Raw genomic sequence first — 19,238 nt, 5'->3', positions numbered from 1 at the left:
CACCTATCCTATAAAAGCATTCTTTTGTTTTCTTTATTGTCTAACTTATTCAAATTAATCCATTTCGGACATACATAAATAATTATCAAATATATTGAGACCAGTGATGCCAGGAGATTTTTTTCAGAAATCCCTACGCTTATGAGAAAAAATCCCTTTTTTCCCTACACCCACTTTTTATTTTCCCTACATTTTTCCCTACACTACTTTTTTCCATTTTTTTCAAAGTTTATCTTAAAAAAATACAAAAATAACATCAAAAACTAAAATATTAGCTCCGTTTTATAATATACATATATGTATGTATTTTTTTTAATTTTTAGGAATGAAATTTCTAGAATTTAAATTTCAATTTTACATCATACAAATCTTCCAACCTTGACTCTCCTTTAAGATTAAAAAAAAACAATTGAAAGATTTATGGCAGTATATCGAATCGTGATAAAAATTTATTTTATGTGCCTCCAACAAAAAAATTTTCATAAAATAATTATTTTAAATAAGGTTTACTTTTTGCGGTTTACTTTTATAAATTTTCAGAACATTAAATTCATTTTTTCAATCCTGAGTTACTGCATTAAGCCCCCGACTACTCTATCTATAAGGAGTCAGAATATATCGCCCTACAGGATTGGCATAATCCAAAAAGTCGTTTCAAGAAAAATGGATATGGATATTTAATGACATTTAACTATTTTTTTAATAACTTTTAAACAAATCAAGGGGTTTTAAAAATTCAGATTCAGATAGTTGAGGTTAATATGTTTCTCATCTAAATTGAAATTAAATTTTTAGTTGTCTAATATTCACAAAAACGTGGGTTTTAGTTATTACGTTTACAAAAAAACGATTTCACATCGAAAATAATAGACATATTTGAAATTTCATAAATCTATATGAAAGATTTTAGTATGTCGCATGTTTTGAAGACCTTAGTTCAAGAAAGCCGAATTTTGGATTATGCCAGTCTTGTAGCGATATGTAGGTACATATATTGTAGAAATTACAAGCGGAATTTTTACTAACGATACACTTAAAACTGATTTCATTTTTAATTTAAAAGTTTAATACATGAAAGAGTATATTTTTAGTTGTTAAAAACTATGAAATTGAAAAATCCCTACAATTTGACAATAGTAAGAAATCTTTCCCTTTTTCCCTACACGTGAAATTTTTGAAAAAAATCCCTACAAAAAGGGAAAAATCCCTACACTTGGCATCACTGATTGAGACACTCATTGATTTCACAGGAGACCTTTGCTTTCGAAATTGAAGATGTTACTTCCAATACAATTTTGGTAACTCCCTGTAGCAACAAACGACAAGAATGTTGATAGCTTAATATGACCAGGAATGTGGGAGTGTATGGCATTTTCATCCATGGCTCCATTTATTGTAGTAACATGAAAAATACATCTTTACTTACTCGAAAATTGGCCACAAACCTAGCAAGATCAATATACATACACTGCTACACTTCACGATTGATTTAGCCCCTATTATCAACATCTCCACTTATTCTTTAACTGGTAGATATTCTACCAGTTAAAACAATTTTTGTATGAGAACTGTCAATATGTATTGAAGTTAAAAATAACTTGACATTGTGAAAATGTTATATTTTTATAGTTATTGCTTATTATCGTTCTAAAAGGAGGTAACTGAACTATAAGACGATGCCAAATGACTTTTGGGAACAAGTGCTGTTCTCGGATGAACAAAAGTTTAATATCTTTAGCTGTGAATGCGTGAATCGTGGATTATGTCCGCTTCAGAATAGTTTCATTTACCAGCCTCGTTCTCCTTAGAAGACGATAATAACGGAAATCATGCATCTCATATTGTGTGTATAAGGATTCTATACAATGTTTCTCATGTTCTAATACATCCGACACAATATCAATCCTATAGAACATTTGTTGAAATAGTAGTGAAGTAGACTCAAAAGCAAAACATTGGAACAGGGATATCCAATAATTTGCGAATTTTATACAAAATGTCTGAAATAAGTTATAAAACAAAATGATTTCTAGAATTTCTGATATCCAAATTGTTAAAAACATTTTTAATCATTTTGACTTTTTGATAACTGTGTTTATTTATATATTACTAGCACCCTGGGTGCTTCGCTGCCCTAACCAAAATTAAATACATACAATTTTTTTAAAATTAAAATTGATTTAAAAATGTTTTAATGTTTCAGTTTTTTACATTCAATATCACGTGAATAAATTCGCATTCAGGAAGAAGCTTGTATTTTATTTATTATATTATTATATTACTATTTGAAAAAAAGTACTAGTCAATATTATAGACAAATATAATTTGATGAATATAATTTGATGAAAAAATATAATTTGATGAATGAAAAAGTACCAAAAGTCCCTTTCAGTAGATTCTCATTCACTAAGGTCCCTATATTTTAAATTTTATATTTTTATGTTCAATATCGTAAAAGTATCAAAAAGTACCATCGGAAAAACGAAAAAGTACACAAATCTCTCTCAATAAATTCTCATTTAATAAGGATGTATTCCAGTTAACCATTATAGAGAAACCAAAATGTGCAATTTGAAGAATGGAAAAGTACCAAAGAGTACCCACTTACAGAATATTATTCAGTCAAGATTATGTATGTTAAAATATATGTTCCTATGTCCTACACCGGCAGACAGTAAAAAAGGTCTCTTACTGTTTTTTTATCGTTTTTTTATACATGTGTAGGCATACATGCGTGTGAAATTAAGAGTGCAAGAATGCTCTTAACAAAGCTCTTTGCCAATCAGGGTCCTAGGTTGAATATTTTAGAAAATTCAAAAAGTACCATTTATGAGATAAAAAGTACTAAAAAGTTCTCTCTTAAAGAATCTTATTCAAAGAGGATCGTGTATGTTTAATAATAATGTGTTTTGAATTCATATAATAATGTGTTTTGAATTCATATTATATCATTTGAAGAAAGAACAAGTAAGAAAGTATAGTCGGGCGTGACCGACCATATGATACCCTACACCAGTTATGAATATTAAATATGATTTATTTTTCATAATAAAGCATTTATCTTCAATATTCCCTTGTTCCGATACATTTAAGCAATTTATGGATGAAAAACTAATTTTCTCGGGGCTAGGGGCAAATATGGACCAAGCCCGATAAAATTTTGTGAATATATTTATATTTACATAATATTTTATTGTACTGAATTTCATCGCGATATTTGTGTTTATAAGTTAATTTGGGACAGTCAAGTAATTTTCTGAAGGGGACTTTGTATGAGAGCTAGGGTCAGATGGGGCCCGATCTTTATGAAATTTGGCAGGGTCATCAAGACTTCTATAAAACTTAGTTGTGCCGTATTTTATCGATATATCTGTATATTTAACATAATTATGAGCTCAGAAGCCCTTTTCGGGGGGACCTGTTCTATGGGGGCTAGGTGAAATAATGGACCGATTTTAACCATTTTCAATAGGCTTCGTCCTTGGCTTAAATAAAACGTGCGTGCCAAATTTTATCCAATTATCTTGAAAATTGCGACCTGTACCTTGCGCACAAGGTTTTCATGGACAGCCAGATGGACGGACGGACATAGCTTAATCGACTCAGAAAACGATTCTAAGCCGATTGGTATACTTTAAGGTGGGTCTAGGACGAATATTTTTGTATGTTACAAACATCAGCACAAATCCAATATACCCTCCCCACTAAAGTGGTGTAGGGTATAAAAAGTACCAAAAGTGGAATAAATTCTACCTTAGTGGGAAGTACTAATAAAAATAGTACAATTTTTCCCCTTTTCGCTTAGAAATATACTTTTTTGAGAATTAAGTTTACAAAATGTTCCGTATTTAAATCTATATATCACAGATATAACTCAAACGATTCAAATCTGCATTCATTTGTTACAGAAAAATTGTGCTTTCAAAAAGGTACCAAACTATTTACTCGAATTTGGTCCTGTATAGGCGTTAGTACTCGAATTCCAAAATAATATACCGATAGCTTATTTTATGTGAGTAAATAAACTACTTTTTCATATTTTATAAAAATTGGCTCAATGAGTTTAAATAAAATTAAATTTCCTGTTTTTCCCCTTTTTGGTAGTTTTTTCCCCAGTGAAATAGCAAATATTTTCTTTCAATAAATATTACAGAGTTAGTCCGTAATTTAATAGGAATACTTAATTAAATCGAAAAAATTTTCTTTATGTGCTAAAAAAGTACCAAAAATACAGTTTTCTCCCTTTTACACCCAAAAAGGACTAAATTTCAAAAAGTACGAAACAGGTGTCTCCTTATTTTGGGAGATATATTCAAAATATTTACAAACATTTTACTTTGTTTATTAGTTATAAAAGTTAGTTATAAAAGGCCAAAAAAGGTACCAAAATCACCTTTGTTGCACATTTTCACCCCTTAAAAGTACGAATATCAAAAAAGTACCAGACAACCACCTGCTTATTTTAAGAGTACACGATACACGTGCATTTAAAATTTTTCTTGTATCACTAATATTGTGTAAGATAATTAAGAAAACCTGTTTTACCCGTTTTTCCACTTTTTTACCGCTAAATGTACAAATTTCTAAAAATCCCTCCTTAGTGGATCTATATAACCAAAAACACATCTACTGTCAAAATTTCATGATTCTAGGTTCAGCCGTTTAGTAACGCTACTCTTTTATATACATATGTATATAGATTATTTGTAGGAATAACACCAAACAAAATATAGTTACATGTAAAAAAAACTATTTTTACATATAACTAGCTATACCCAGTGTGCTTTGCTACCCTAAATTCAATATAAATAAAAAATCTTCTTAATAATTTTAAAGATTCTAACTGTAGTGTTTTCCAGAGATGCATTTTTTCCGAACGTTAATTAAGATTTTAATGTAATCGATGACAAATTAAAAAAGATCTAATATTTTCCCAGATATATGAAATTTTGTATTTAATTCATATAGGGGGTGGCAAGACCCCATTGAAAGTCCGCCCGTTATTCTCTAAATGTTCACATTAATGTCAAAGATCTTCATGTAGAATTTGAAGATTCTAGCTCTTATAGTTTCTCAGATATACGAATTTTTCTATTTAATTCTTATGGGAACTCAAAGCCCACAGTCCCCATGAAAGTCCGCCCTTTTTTTTCTCCAAAATGTTCATATGTATAATAAAGTTCTTCTTGCAATATTTGAAGAATCTTGTTCTATTGGTTTCCCAGATAAGCGAAATTTTGTATTTAATTCATATGTGAGGTGCCAAGCCCCCCAATGAATGTCCGCCCGTTATTCTCTGAATGTTCACATGAATGTTAAAGTTCTTCAATTAAAATTTGAAGATTCTAGCTCTAATAGTTTCTCAGAAATAATAATTTTCCTATATAATTTATATGGGGGCTCCAAGCCCCCCATGACGAAAGTCCGCTCTTTTTTCTCCAAAATGTTCAGATGAATATTTAAGTTCTTAGTGCAAAATCTGAAGAATTTAGTTCTATTAGTTTCCCAGATAAACCAATTTTTGTATTTTATTAATATGGGAGGTGCTGCTCCCCTCATGGGTAGTCCGCCAATTTATTTCCCAAAATGTTTACATGGATGTTAAAGTTACTCGTGCAAATTTTTAATATTCTAACTATAATAGTTTCCAAGATAAACGAATTTTTGTATTTAATTTATATGGGAGGTGCAACGCCCCCTAATGCTAATCCGCCCACTTTTTGTCCTAAATAATTATATTGATACTAAAGTTGCTCCGACAAAATTTGAACACTCTAACTATTATATTATCTCAGATATACTAATTTAATATTTTCTTAACATGGGCGTGGCACGTCGCCCACATGAAATTTCAACATAAAAAGTAGCTTATAGTTCCTTCCAGACATACAGGAAGAAACTGTGAAAATTTCAGGAAAATCGGTCCAACCGTTTAGCAGTCTATAAAGCACAAACAAACATACATACATACATACATACATACATACATACATACATACATACATACATACATACATACATACATACATACATACATACATACATACATACATACATACAGACATACATACATACATACATACATACATACATACATACATACATACATACATACATACATACATACATACATACATACATACATACATACATACATACATACATACATACATACATACATACATACATACATACATACATACATACATACATACATACATACATACATACATACATACATACATACATACAAACACACTTTCATTTTTATATATATAGATATATAATGTTTAGTATTTACTTTCTGTCTAAGAATCATATAAAAATTGAATCCATTTATTTCAGGGACTGTAAATAACTGTTATTCTGAAATTTTTAACCCAAAAAATCTCTATGTTGGAGTCAACGTAGACCTATACTATTATATACATACCAATAAACTCGTATTGCTGTACTTTTTCAGAATATATGGTGATTTAAAAAAAACGATCTTTGCTCCACAAATAACAGTTATTTTTTAACGGAAAAATAAAAGTCTGATTGAAACAGTTAAAAAATGAGTTTTATTTTTCCGTCATAAAATAAGAATTATTTGAGGAGTTTTATTTTTTCCATCAGAAAATAAAACTCATTTGTTTTCCCCGTCAAAAAATCAAACAATGTTTTTATATATTTTTTCAGTATCCTATTTTATTGAGTTTATCTGACCAAGTCCATTAAATAGTTGATTTGAACTGACGTTGAAAACATCTGAATCAAAAACGGCAAATGGTAATTTTCTGTTATGAATGAACACAAGCTTTTTTAATTTCTTCGGAAGGCATTATTATTGAAAATGAGTTTTATTTTCTGACGAAAAAATAAAAGTCCTCAAATAATTTTTATTTTAGGACGGAAAAATAAAACTCTTTTTTTTAAAGTTTCATTTGAATTTTTATTTTTAGGTTGAAAAATAACTTTTTCAGATGGAGTTTTATTTTTAAAGTCACAAAATAACTGTTATAAACTGACTTTTTTAATATAACTTATAACTGTTACGGTCCCTGATTTATTTCCCTAACCCGAAATGTTCATTTGTGTGTCAAAATGGTTCAGAATCTAGCTCAAATAGTTTTCCATGTACACGAACTTTTGTATCGTCGCTCTTATTGCTAGTCCAGCAATTTTTTCACAAATTATTTATATGGATTTCAGTGTTGCTCGTGTAGAAATTGATGATTTTATCTATAATGATTTCCCAGATATAGAAGTTTTAAATTTAATTCATATAGGGAGTACCACGCCCCCTTTTCTTAGCCAGCCCATTTTTGTCTAAAATATTCATATTGACACATATTGACACTTTAGTGGATTCGACAAAATTTTGGGACTCTAACTTTTATATTTTGTTAGACATATTTATTTAATATTTTTATGGAAGGTGACACGCCCATTACAGCAAGTCTGCCCATTTTTTCATATAGATGTCAAAGTGTTCCATACACAATTTGAGGAATCTACCTGTTGCAGTTTATTAGATATGCGACATTAAATACTTATTGGGTATGTGGGCGTGGCAACTCGCCTACTTGAAATTTTAAAATAAAAAGTAGCCTATAGCTCCTTCCAGACATACAGGAAAGTACTGTAAAAATTTCAAGAAAATCCGTCCGGCCATTTTTAAATATATAGATTAATTTATTCATATGGGAGTTGGCACGCCCCCTATCGCTAGTCAGTCCATTTTTGTCTGAAATATTCATATTGATACTAAAGTGGCTTCGACAAAATTTTAGGAGTCTAACTGTTATATGTTCTTAGATATAACAATTTAATATTTTTTATATGGGAGGTGACACGCCCACTATAGCCAATCCCATTTTGTTCATATATACGTCAAAGTCGTCCATACAAATTTTGAGGACTCTAGCTGTTGCAGTTTATGAGATATGCGACATTAAATACTTATTAGGTATGTGGGCGTGGCACGTCACCTACTTGAAATTTTAAAATAAAAGTAGCCTATGGTTCCTTCCAGATATACAGGAAGGTACTGTAAAAATTTCAAGAAAATCGATCCAGCCGTTTAGCCGTCTATAGTCTTCAAACAAACAAATAAACACACATTCATTTTTATACATATAGAAGAAGGAAAATTAATACATTAATTTTATTACTTATTATTTAATGTTAATGTAAAATGAATGCATTAAATTCAAAAATATTTAATGTTAATGCAAATTTAATGCATTAAATGTACTCATGTTAATGTTAATGCAATAAACTTTCATTAACATTAATTTTTTTAATATTGAAACAATTTTTAATGCATTAACATATTTAATGCACTTATCCCAGGTCTGTCTAATAGTTTGTATTGCTAGTCCGCCAATTTATTACCCAAATATTCACATTTATGCCAAAATTATTCGTGCAAAATTTGAGTATTTCAGCTCTAATAGTTTCTGAGATATACAAATTTTTGCATTTAATTCATATGGGAGGTACCAAGCCCCCCTGAAGAATGTCTGCCCGTTTTTCCCCCACATGTTCACGTGGATTTTAAAGTTCTTCCTACAAAATTTGAAACTTCTAGCTCTAATTGTTTCTCAGAAAAACTAATTTTTTTATTTAATTCATATGGGAGGTGCCTCGCCCCCTATTGCTAGTCCGCCTATTTTTTGTCCTAAATATTCATGTTGTTAATAAAGTAGCTCCGAAAAATTTTAGAACTCTGTTATATTTTCTCAGATATACTAATTTAAGATTTTATTATATGGGAGGTGTCACGCCCACTATAGATAGGCCGCCCATTTTTTCCACATATGTTCATATGGATGTCAAAGTTGTCCATACAAAATCTGAGAACTCTAGCTGTTGCAGTTTCTGAGATATGCAACTTTTAATTATTATTTTGGATGTAGGCGTGGCACCTCGCCCACTTAAAATTTCTAAATAAAAAGTAGCCTATAGTTCCTTCCAGACATACAGGAAGGCACTGTGAAAATTTCAAGAAAATCGGTCCAGCAGTTTAGCCGTCTTTAGACTTCAAACGAACAAACAAACCCATAAATAAATAAACACACATTCATTTTTATATATATAGATAGTCTCTCACGATAATAAATAGCTCATTGTACTTTAATATTGTGAATAAACGAAAGCTTTTGAACGTTTTATAATAACCAAAATAAATTTAGACGTTATCGTTTTAAAATCAAATCTTCGTGTAAGAAGTTTATGTATGGCTGCAGGAGGTGTGGAAAACTTAGATAGATAAGAAGGTTTACCATAATATTTTGAATGAAAATCTTCTGCAAAGCACTGAGAAGCTAGGTTTTAGGCACAGTTTCTATTTTCAACAGGACAATGATCCAAAACATACGACCAATGAGGTTCGAATTATATTCCACATATTCTAACAACTCCACCGCAATCGCCTGACATAAACCCAATTAAGTATCTTTGAAATTAATTAGGTAGACGGAGTGAAAAACTCGATATCTCTAGTAAGACTCAATTAAAGATATTACTGTTACAAGAATGGCAAAATAACAGCTAGAAGTAAAAAATTGTTTTTAAATATGTTCGACATTTTGGAAATGCCCATAAATATGTATGTAAAATTTGAAACCAAAGAAATATTTGAGAACTATTGTCGGTTTCATAAAATCTAAAATGCAAACATAATTTCCCATCAATTCGAATAGGTAAATTAATAATTGCTTATATTTTTATTTCAGAATATTCAGCCCAACGAAGTGTATTCTCTTAAATGCATCATTTATATCCATCGCTGAAAGGTGATCAGTTATGTCCATTGGGGTTTCATCCACAGACCCGTTATCCAACAAGATGTAAACGTTGTTTTCGTGATTACAAGGAGCATGGAGGCAGACGTGGAGTCGATGATGTTGCAGCATCATCGCCAAACCTTTCAGATGGTTTTAACTCAAGGTGAGTAGTAGCATAGAAAAACGCTACTAAAAATTTAATATTTAATTTATAAATTTCAAAATAGACCATCATCGCGTACATGGACCTCAACACAAAATCTTTCTTCTTTAAATGGCAGCAGTAATGATATTGGTATGATTGTCTGAATTCTATTAACTACCAATTATATTTTAAATTGATTTGTTTCAAAATTTACTAATCTTTATAGAAATTAAAGCATGACTTGTTAACTATCGATTGGTTTATATTCAATTTATTTAAATTTGTTATATTTTTATGTATTTTATTGAGTAAAGTTATCATATTAAAAATAATTATGTATCATTTCTTTATGAATTTATTTCATCATTTAACTACTACTTCTACAATTGTCACGTTACATCTTTTTTAACCATCATAATTCAATGTTTTATTACTGTAAATGTTAATGAAACTAAACTAATTCGCGACCACAATTCACTTGGGATAATGATGATCGATCGATCGATGATTGCGATATCAACGTTTCTGGGAATAATGCTCCTAACTCATCATTTGGTCAATCCATCGTTTATCTAATTATATCATAATCCGTTGGATGTTGGTTCTACAAATGTTTATGTTTAAACGTAAAATTGTTTTCTTTTTAACAATACGATTACTGACTAATGCAAAATTTAATTCAATTATAATTATAAAAAATCAAATTAACTACACAAATAAATAAATAAATGCACTCTCTATACCGATGATCTGCAATTACTTACACGTAAACAAATTATTAATTTTTGTTAATGATAAAACACGAAATAACGCGCTTGTTGCATGTTTAATGTTTTACTGGATAAAAAATTTTGCTCAACAAAAGTTGTACACTTCAATGTAGAGTTAAAGAAGCGCCCGCAGTCATGGGCTTCTACGCCCGATATAGACGAAGTCGATGACAATGCCAGAGGCAGTTCACGTTCAGGCGGCAAATCAACAGATGACAACAGTGTAGATGTCACTCTAAAGTTGCCAGTTCCACCGAGACGACATACAACAACGTTAGACATAAAAGAGGTAAATCAAGTTATATATTTTCATAAAATATATTTAAATACATAAATAATTAAGTCTATGAGGACTTTGTAGGAACTAGGCCGATGGATCACTTCAGAATATTTATAATTTCTCAATTGTTTTAATTTCAAATCCACAATGTTAGGTTGAAAATTCTTTGTCGCTGAATTCTTCAGCATCGTCGTCTTCGAAAAATATTCCAGATGACTTGGTCATTCTCTCTACAGACAGTTTGGCTGAACGGGTGAGAAAAATGAATTTGTTGAAAAAACAACGTAGTCAAAATTCCAGAGAATCAAGTCGTGAACGATCTGTGCCTAGAAAACAGGAACAGTAAGTATCATTAATTTTCCTTTCTGTTATACTATGTACTAATATGCTCATTATATATTAGGGAAAATAATGATGGAGATGCTAAGCCTCCACCAGATCGACCTGAACGTACAAAATCAATATCAACAGCAAATTCTTCAAGTAGTACTACAGATGCCACAAAACATCTATCATTGCCACCAAAGAAAACTTCAAGTTCAAACACGTCTAGTTCCTCATCAAACCATACTCGCCCAACTTCCGCGCCTGTTAATGAAACCCATTCAGCATTACCACCTACTCCACCCAAAACAATACCAACGAAATTGAAAACAACTTCCTCTACATCTAATACAACGACATCGGCAGCAACCTCATCCTCAGCCGCACGAAAGAAAGAAAACGAACGACAGAAAGCTGCTCAGGCGGCTCAAGATGTACAATTTATGCTGAATATTAAAGAAAATAGTTTCAATAACAAGAAACAGAATTTGGATAACATGTCTTTAACAACTGAAACGCCCTATGCCGGGCAACAGATGGACCGTGAACATTTGGAAGAAATGGCTACTTTACGTAAAGAACTTGAAGCGATGAAAGCTCGTGCAGAGAAGGCGGAACGTGAAAAAAGTGATATACTATTAAGACGTTTGGCTTCCATGGAAACTGCTCCAAATCGAACGGCTGCCTCTGAAGCTATTATGCTGCAACAGAAAGTCAACGAACTTAAGGAACAACTCGAAAAGATAACTGAAGAAAAACGAAAACTCAACAGTCGAATGAAGGAGCTTGAGAATAACCCCAAAAGTGCTGAGCATGAGCTGCGACGTAAATTACAGGCTGCTGAACAAATCTGTGAGGAATTGATGGAGGAAAACCAGGAAGCGAAAAAGGAAATTTTAAACCTACAAGCTGAAATGGATGAACTCCAAGATACCTTCCGAGATGATGAGATGAAAGCTAAGACAAACTTGCAAAAGGATCTTGAAAAGACCACAAAGAATTGTCGAATTTTAAGTTTTAAATTAAAAAAATGCGAACGGAAAATAGAGACATTGGAACAAGAACGTCAGAATAATGGTAACCTGGAACTTAATGCTAGAATTAAACAATTGGAGGATGAGTTGAGATTTTCACAGGAATTAACTAAAAAATTACAGGTATTGTAATACCTGGGGGCGAAGTACCACATACGGGATCGAATAACTTTTCGTGTTGAAATTATCGCCTTAAATTTTATTCGACCTCGTATGCGGTATTTCGGCTCCAGTATGCGTATTTATTTTTACTATAAAAATAAGTATATTTATATTTTACTTTGATGTTAATGCAAGGCAATCAGCAGATTACAATACAAAGTATTTTCTATTCGTATTGATTTACAGGCTGAAGCTGAAGATTTGCGCAATCCTGGAAAGAAGAAGGCTCCTATGTTAGGAGTATTGGGTAAATCTACCTCTGCCGATGCCAGATTTACGAGAGAATCTCTCACTCGTGGTGGTTCACAAGAAGATCCTCAACAATTGCTAAGAGATTTACAGGATTCAGTTGAAAGAGAATCAGATCTTAAAGATCAACTTAAGTTTGCCGAAGAAGAAGTAAGTATGGCAAGGTTTTTTTCGGCATAATAGTTTTGAACTTTTCAGCATTAAATATTTTCTTTTTAAATCGACTAAAGATAAATAAACTTAAAATACATGTAACTAAGTCCTTTATAAATAAAGGTATCCAAACTCAGGATAATTATGAAATTTTAAAATTTCCAAGATCCACTCAGACAGACTATGAAGAAGAATTGCCTTCAGTTGATGTTGAGAACAATGTCGAAGAATCCGATGTATTTTCGAACACTAGTCTTAAGAGAGAAAATATTGAAATGAACGAGAAATGTGTGCAAACAGAATGCTTCATTAAGTTGATTGAGTCTTGTGATGAAAGTACCCAAACATTGGATAGTATCAAATTGGAAAGTTCGCCTAAGAATAATGAGGATACCATTAATATGCCTGATATTTTTTTGCGCTGTCATAAACGAGAGAATTCACCATTTGCTGCTATTTTACCATCTGTGTCCAGCAGATCTTCTTCATCTTCATTTCTATTTCCAAGTCTAATATCGAATGCCCTTAAATCTGGTGCTGGGGCAGGTATAAAGCTTTTCATTATTGGACTTGATCGATAGTAGTGTTTTTTCCTTTTAATCTATATAATATTTTATGTAATTTACAACTAATTGTTGTTGATGTCCCTTGTAACCTCCAGATTTGTATAAACTTAAAATAGTTCCATTACTGACGGAAGACGAAAACTCAATACACGAAATTTTGTAAAAAGTACAATAAATGTGGAGGTCACAAATAAAGTTCGACTAAATCGACCTTAACAATATTACTTGTTTATATATTTAAAAGCTTTTATGAAACCATCATTTAGAACAATTGGAACAACGAAATTTGATTTGTTTTATGTAGCACCTGTTGATTGTTATTGGCTAAAATTGTTTTTATTTTCTGTTTAATTTTACAGGCTGAAAATTTAAGGAAAAAAGTTGCCCGTATGGAGGATGAAAATGATTCTCTAATGATGCAGTTGAAAAAAATGGCAACACGCTCTAGAAGTATGATAAGTTTAAAATGATTATGTTTTCCAGTAGTAGAAGACAGATGCTAAATTAGGGAAAGCTTTCGAACTCGAAAAATCTTTAAAACTTGAAACAACATAACTTAGTAAATTCTGAATATAGAAATCGTATTAAAAGAAAGAGTTGGAAGACTTTCCCTTAAATATTTAACAAATGCTTTCACTAATTGTTGTTCGTTAATTCATTTAATCCCTACCCGGCTATTCCAAAATAATATCAACTAAAATGTTATATTGCCATTTTTTTACAGCTGCTCATATAAATTATATTGGATTTTCAAAAAATTGAATCTCATTGTCCTCTAATAAGCGTTATATCATTTCACCAGTTAATTATTGCATGCTCAAGTTAATAAAACTTTAATATCGTAGAAAGCACTACTAACTTTCTTTTTTATCTAATAATAAATTTATACAAAAATAGCACGTAAACTCAGTCCAACGCCTCATCGTTTGGCTCCAGAGGTACAAGCTGAACGTGATGAGGGTATATCCGATGAAGATGATCCGGCTGAGTTGCGCATTCTTTTGGAACTTAATGAACAAGAGGCTTCCATACTCCGCCATAAGGTTGAAGAATTGGAAAAACAAAACTCCGAGTCGAAAAAACAAGTTCGCGAACTGCAGGATAAACTAACAACATCGGCGGATAAACGAAATACATTGGGATCTTGGGGTAATAATGCTTCGGAGAAAAGACTGAAAGCCTTAAATGATGAATTGGAACAGCTAAGAAAGAACATCTCCGAAAAGGATAAACATATTGAAAGGTTACAAGCTGCGGCTTCTGCTCAAACTGGAGCCAATGCTAAACGTCAGTTGGAAATGGTTGAACAAGAAGCCACAGCTTTACGTTCCAAAGTTGCTGCCCTAGAAGCAGAAAACGAACGTGTACAAAAGGAAGTTAAGCGTTTGCAATTACAAGCTCTGCGTAAACAATCTTCTACTGAGAAGAATGGAAATACTGCTGAGCTTGCAAAACTTAAAGAAAACCTTGCCAGTGTAGAGGAAGAAAGAAATAATCTCCAAGACAAACTAAAACGTATTTTCCAAGAAGCTGAAGAAAAACTGCCACCGAGAACAACTGTACGTATAACCGATTTAACGCCGAAAAATCAATTAAAGAAATGGGTAGAAGAATTGGATGATGAAATAAGTGAAATGAGGGCAATTGTTGCAAATACTGGAGCACATACTATTAAAAGTTTGGAAAGCGAGAAGAAATCCTTGGAAGAAGAACTGAGAGAATATAAAAATAAACTTACTCAGGCAGAGACAGATTTGCGTAAGTATAGATTCATTAAATGCTTTTATATAAATACATTAAAAACTCCTTGGAAAAACCCTTACAGAAAAACTTAAGTCGACAAACACTCCCAAAGTACAAGATCTGGAAAAGCAGCTTAAAAAGACCGAGGAAGAATCGAAACAATTAAATTCCAAGATCAAGGAACTGGAAGACAAAATTAAGAAACAAGATAATTTGGTAAACCTAATGGAATACTTAATTATTACAATTAAAGACTTTGCTATCCTTACAGATAAAGAAAACAGAAACCAACAAATCATCGCTGGAACAGCAAATGAAAACTGAAAAGGAAAAACTTTCTAAATTGGAAAAGGATTACGAAAAAGAACGGAAGGAACGCGAAAAACTAGAAGGCAAACTAACACAAAAGGAAAGCGAACTTACCCAAGCACGCAAGACAGCCGACAAAACTAAAACCAGTTTAGAAAACGAAATCAAGGAGCTTAAAACAAAATCATCAAAATCGGATACAAAACAGGTGCAAGAACTCAAAAAACAACTAGAGGAATTGCATGAAACCCTAGAACATGAGTCAAAACGTTATAATGAACTTAATGCTCAATGGGAGAAGATGTCCGAAGAAACAATACTGATGAGAGCTCAACTGTCCACCGAAAAGAATAATCTTCAAACCGAACTGAACAATGCTAAACAGAAAATAAGTGAATTGGAAACAATACGGGTCAATCGTTCTGAATTGGCTAAAAAGTTAAACGATGCTCAAAAGAAGATACAAGAGTTGGAAACAAAAACTCTTAAGAATGGACATTCAGAATATGAAAAGACAATGTTGCAAAATAAACTGGATGAAAAGATACAAGAGTATGAACGTCTTAGAAGGGAAAATGAAATGAATATCGATTTGGTGTTCCAACTGAGAAAGGATAACGATGAGTTAAACCGAAAATTAAGTGATTTCAATCGTATTGAACAAGCCCAATCTTCCATTAACGGCCATAGCGCCAGTTTGGAAAACGAAATAAAATCATTAAAAATAAAGTTTGTAAATATAAATAAAGTTAACAATCAATGTTATAATGTATGTTTCTTTTAGATTGGAAAACGCCGAAATGCAATTGAAATCCGAAGTGGCTTCAACTCGTCTTCGTTATGAACAGCAAGTGAAAACATTAAGTGGAGAACTGACCTCAATGCATGTTTGTATTTTTAACTTAAAGGTATTAAACATATATTGGGAATAATATTAATTAAAATTTTGCAGCGCCAATGTGAACGTTTCAAAAAGGATCGTGATGCCTTTAAGCAAATGTTGGAGTCGGCCCAAAAGAAAATTGGAGATCTTAAAGCCAACAATGCTGGTAGACAAAGTAGAGGTTCAATGCATAGCAGTGATGAAGACGACAAGAGTAAGATTGCTTATTTGGAACAACAAGTAAGTAAAATCTTGGAATTTGGAGTCAGACAGAAAAATATAATAACAAATTAACTACTCCACGACATTATTAATTCTGAACAATGCTGTTACTTAAATTTTAATACCTTAATTTATTCCAAAAACATTTCAGATTGGTTGTTTAGAAGATCAGCTAGTAGAGGCTCGTTTGGAAGCTAGCAAAGTTAAGACTGAATTGGTTTCGGAGCGTAGTGCAAATGAAATAAAAATATCTGAAATGCAATCAAAACTTAATGAATTTGAAGAGGAGAGAGTAATTGGCTCAGGTCGCACGAAAATTCCGGGCATGAAGACCAAACTTGAGCTATCCTGGCAAAAGGAACGTGAAGATCAGCAAAGATTGTTACAAGAAACATCAACGTTGGCTAGAGACTTGCGTCAAACTCTATTTGAAGTGGAGCGTGAACGTGATAAGGAACGTTTAGAGGCGAAGCGTCGACAAGATCAATTAAAACGTACCAATGAAGAGGAAATGGAAGAAGGACGCAGAAAAATTGCCGAATTGCAGTGTGATTTATTAGAGTTACGTGATGTGCACGCTAAACTGCGAACATCAAATGAGAAATTACGAAGAGAGCGCGAGCGTTATGAGAAGGAATTGGTTAAACGACGCATGGAACAAGAAGGTGGCGATCGTAAACTTGGTGCTCTATTGCACACAGTTGATGAATTAGTAAAGATGGCACCAGATTTAATGGGTGGAAGGGTACCAGCTACACCTAACGATTTGAGGCCTGAACCTATTTCACCAAAAAGATCTCGTAGTCCTTCTCCCTCTATGAATACATCACATATTGGTAGCGTTTTAGCGCGTTTAGCCGAGGCTTCCGAGGAATTGCGTAAATTCCAACGTATTAACGAAGAGGAGCATGAACGCAATCGCATGAGACGTGGTAATTTGCGTAGAGCTGCATCTCAAGAAAACGATCCACATGGTAGTCGAAGTTCTGTTGCAAGCGCAAGTGGGTCTCATCGTAATGGTTCTAAATTATCACGATCCGGTCACAACGGCAGTTTAATAAGAAAGAGTTTATCTCTGGATCACTCTATACAACAAGATCAGGTACTTGTTCAGTATTATAAAATAGTTTAAAAATTATGTAACTAATTCGATATTCTATATAATTCAAGAATATTTGGCGTCAGGATGATGGAAGTATATCATCAATGCAATCTATTGATTCCGAATTAGGAGGTCTAGTGCGTGATTCAAGCTATGATTCGCGTCTGGACTCACGATTGTCTGGCGGATCAACTCAAAGTGATATACCACGTGGTCCACGTAAGAAGAAGAAGGGCCTTATGGGAAAATTGAGAAGTCTTACCAAGAGTGGACGCAATTCCGAGAGTGAAATATCTGTAAGTTAATTAAACTTAGTTTGTTTTGAATTCATAAAAATACTTTTTTATTAAAGATTCAAGGATCTGACTCTGATATTAGTGTGGCCAGTGATATGAGGGCTAGTAAAAAGGATTTACGTGGCCGTTTATCGGGTATGTTCAAACGTTCAGGTTCAACATCACGCAGTGGCAGTACAGAACGCATGTCAAGTGAACAAAGACCCGTAGCCGTGGTCGTTGTTGGTGATGCAGATGGCCCTCAGCCCAGAGATCCGCCACCGGCAAATGCTATGACACCAAAACCAATTAGATCTGTATGTATTTTAAAGATCAAACATATCTTATCAATTATCACTTACTATTCCTTTTCTTTTAACAGATTTCAAAGCCTCCAACACCTACACCCACAACACCAGTGACCAGGAGAAGAGCCGCTAAACAATAATGTTTAGTCTGACCATTACTTTTTACTCATTTTACTTACCATATTTTGTAATGTATTGTTATAAATTGGATTACAATTTATTTTCACATACCATAATTAATTAGAATCTTTTTATGATTTAAATTATACACAAATAAATATTGTTACACCAGTTTAAAGAATCATGCTTTTAAATACTTATCCAGGAATGCTTGGTAATGACTTGCACTTACATATTTACTACAAATTTCTTGGAATGGGACATCAACTATGTTTGTTAGGAAACAAATCCTGGTTAAAATTAATTGCACATCTATTCGAGTCAGACTTATAAAGTATCAGTTTAAGATATGATCTATAAAAGTGACCTTTGACATTGGTCGTGAAATTAGTAGTTAGCTACTTCAAATTAAGAGCAAGATGCCGTAAATTGAAGCGTTAGAAGTTCATTTTGTAATTTAATATACAAACACTCTTAATAGAAATAAGATTCAGAGCTGACCTTAAATGACGGTTGCTATGCTCGAATTGGGCATCTTATTAAATTGTGAGATTTGGTCCGTAGATCCGCACATCTTTAAAGGAAATATATTTTTATTAAGTATCAACCATCGCTACTATTCGGCGTAATTTCGATTAAGCATCGTTACCTTTAATGGTAGAAACGTTCTCGAATACTTGCTCCTTGGAAAATCGTGGCTATTTCCGTTTCCCCATAGACGATTTCAGGACCCAGTGACGATGATCCGAACCAACCTGTTGTGGAGCGTACGGAGCTCTTGTAGTAGGTCGTTTAATATTCGTATTTCGTTTCGAGGTCG

The 19,238-nt window shown here is 32.5% G+C and overlaps 1 protein-coding gene across 4 annotated transcripts in view; it reads left to right on the top strand.

The window, feature by feature from the left end:
- The window catches only part of LOC119616506 (putative leucine-rich repeat-containing protein DDB_G0290503), a 32,843-nt gene extending 14,252 nt beyond the window's left edge, over positions 1-18,591 (top strand). Inside the window, exons 2-17 of one of the 4 annotated variants that reach the window (XM_037972884.1) lie at positions 9,723-9,936; positions 10,001-10,068; positions 10,802-10,977; positions 11,123-11,310; positions 11,372-12,449; positions 12,675-12,887; positions 12,968-13,436; positions 14,354-15,214; positions 15,282-15,415; positions 15,471-16,237; positions 16,293-16,395; positions 16,461-16,631; positions 16,765-17,715; positions 17,784-18,011; positions 18,068-18,307; positions 18,373-18,591. In XM_037972884.1, the coding sequence (XP_037828812.1) occupies positions 9,755-9,936; positions 10,001-10,068; positions 10,802-10,977; positions 11,123-11,310; positions 11,372-12,449; positions 12,675-12,887; positions 12,968-13,436; positions 14,354-15,214; positions 15,282-15,415; positions 15,471-16,237; positions 16,293-16,395; positions 16,461-16,631; positions 16,765-17,715; positions 17,784-18,011; positions 18,068-18,307; positions 18,373-18,438 (5,895 nt within the window). In that variant the 5' untranslated portion in view covers positions 9,723-9,754 and the 3' untranslated portion in view covers positions 18,439-18,591. Of the gene's footprint in view, positions 1-9,722; positions 9,937-10,000; positions 10,069-10,783; positions 10,978-11,122; positions 11,311-11,371; positions 12,450-12,674; positions 12,888-12,967; positions 13,437-13,815; positions 13,907-14,353; positions 15,215-15,281; positions 15,416-15,470; positions 16,238-16,292; positions 16,396-16,460; positions 16,632-16,764; positions 17,716-17,783; positions 18,012-18,067; positions 18,308-18,372 lie in introns of all 4 variants that reach the window. The other 3 variants (XM_037972883.1, XM_037972886.1, XM_037972885.1) reach the window with 3 other exon arrangements.
- The last annotated feature ends 647 nt before the right edge of the window (positions 18,592-19,238 follow it).

This window comes from Lucilia sericata, unplaced genomic scaffold (assembly GCF_015586225.1).
Source record: "Lucilia sericata isolate MDLA Ls3-8-SP2 unplaced genomic scaffold, ASM1558622v1 Contig000077F_arrow, whole genome shotgun sequence".
NCBI lineage: Eukaryota > Metazoa > Arthropoda > Insecta > Diptera > Calliphoridae > Lucilia > Lucilia sericata.
This window is presented reverse-complemented; position numbering and strand designations above follow the sequence as displayed.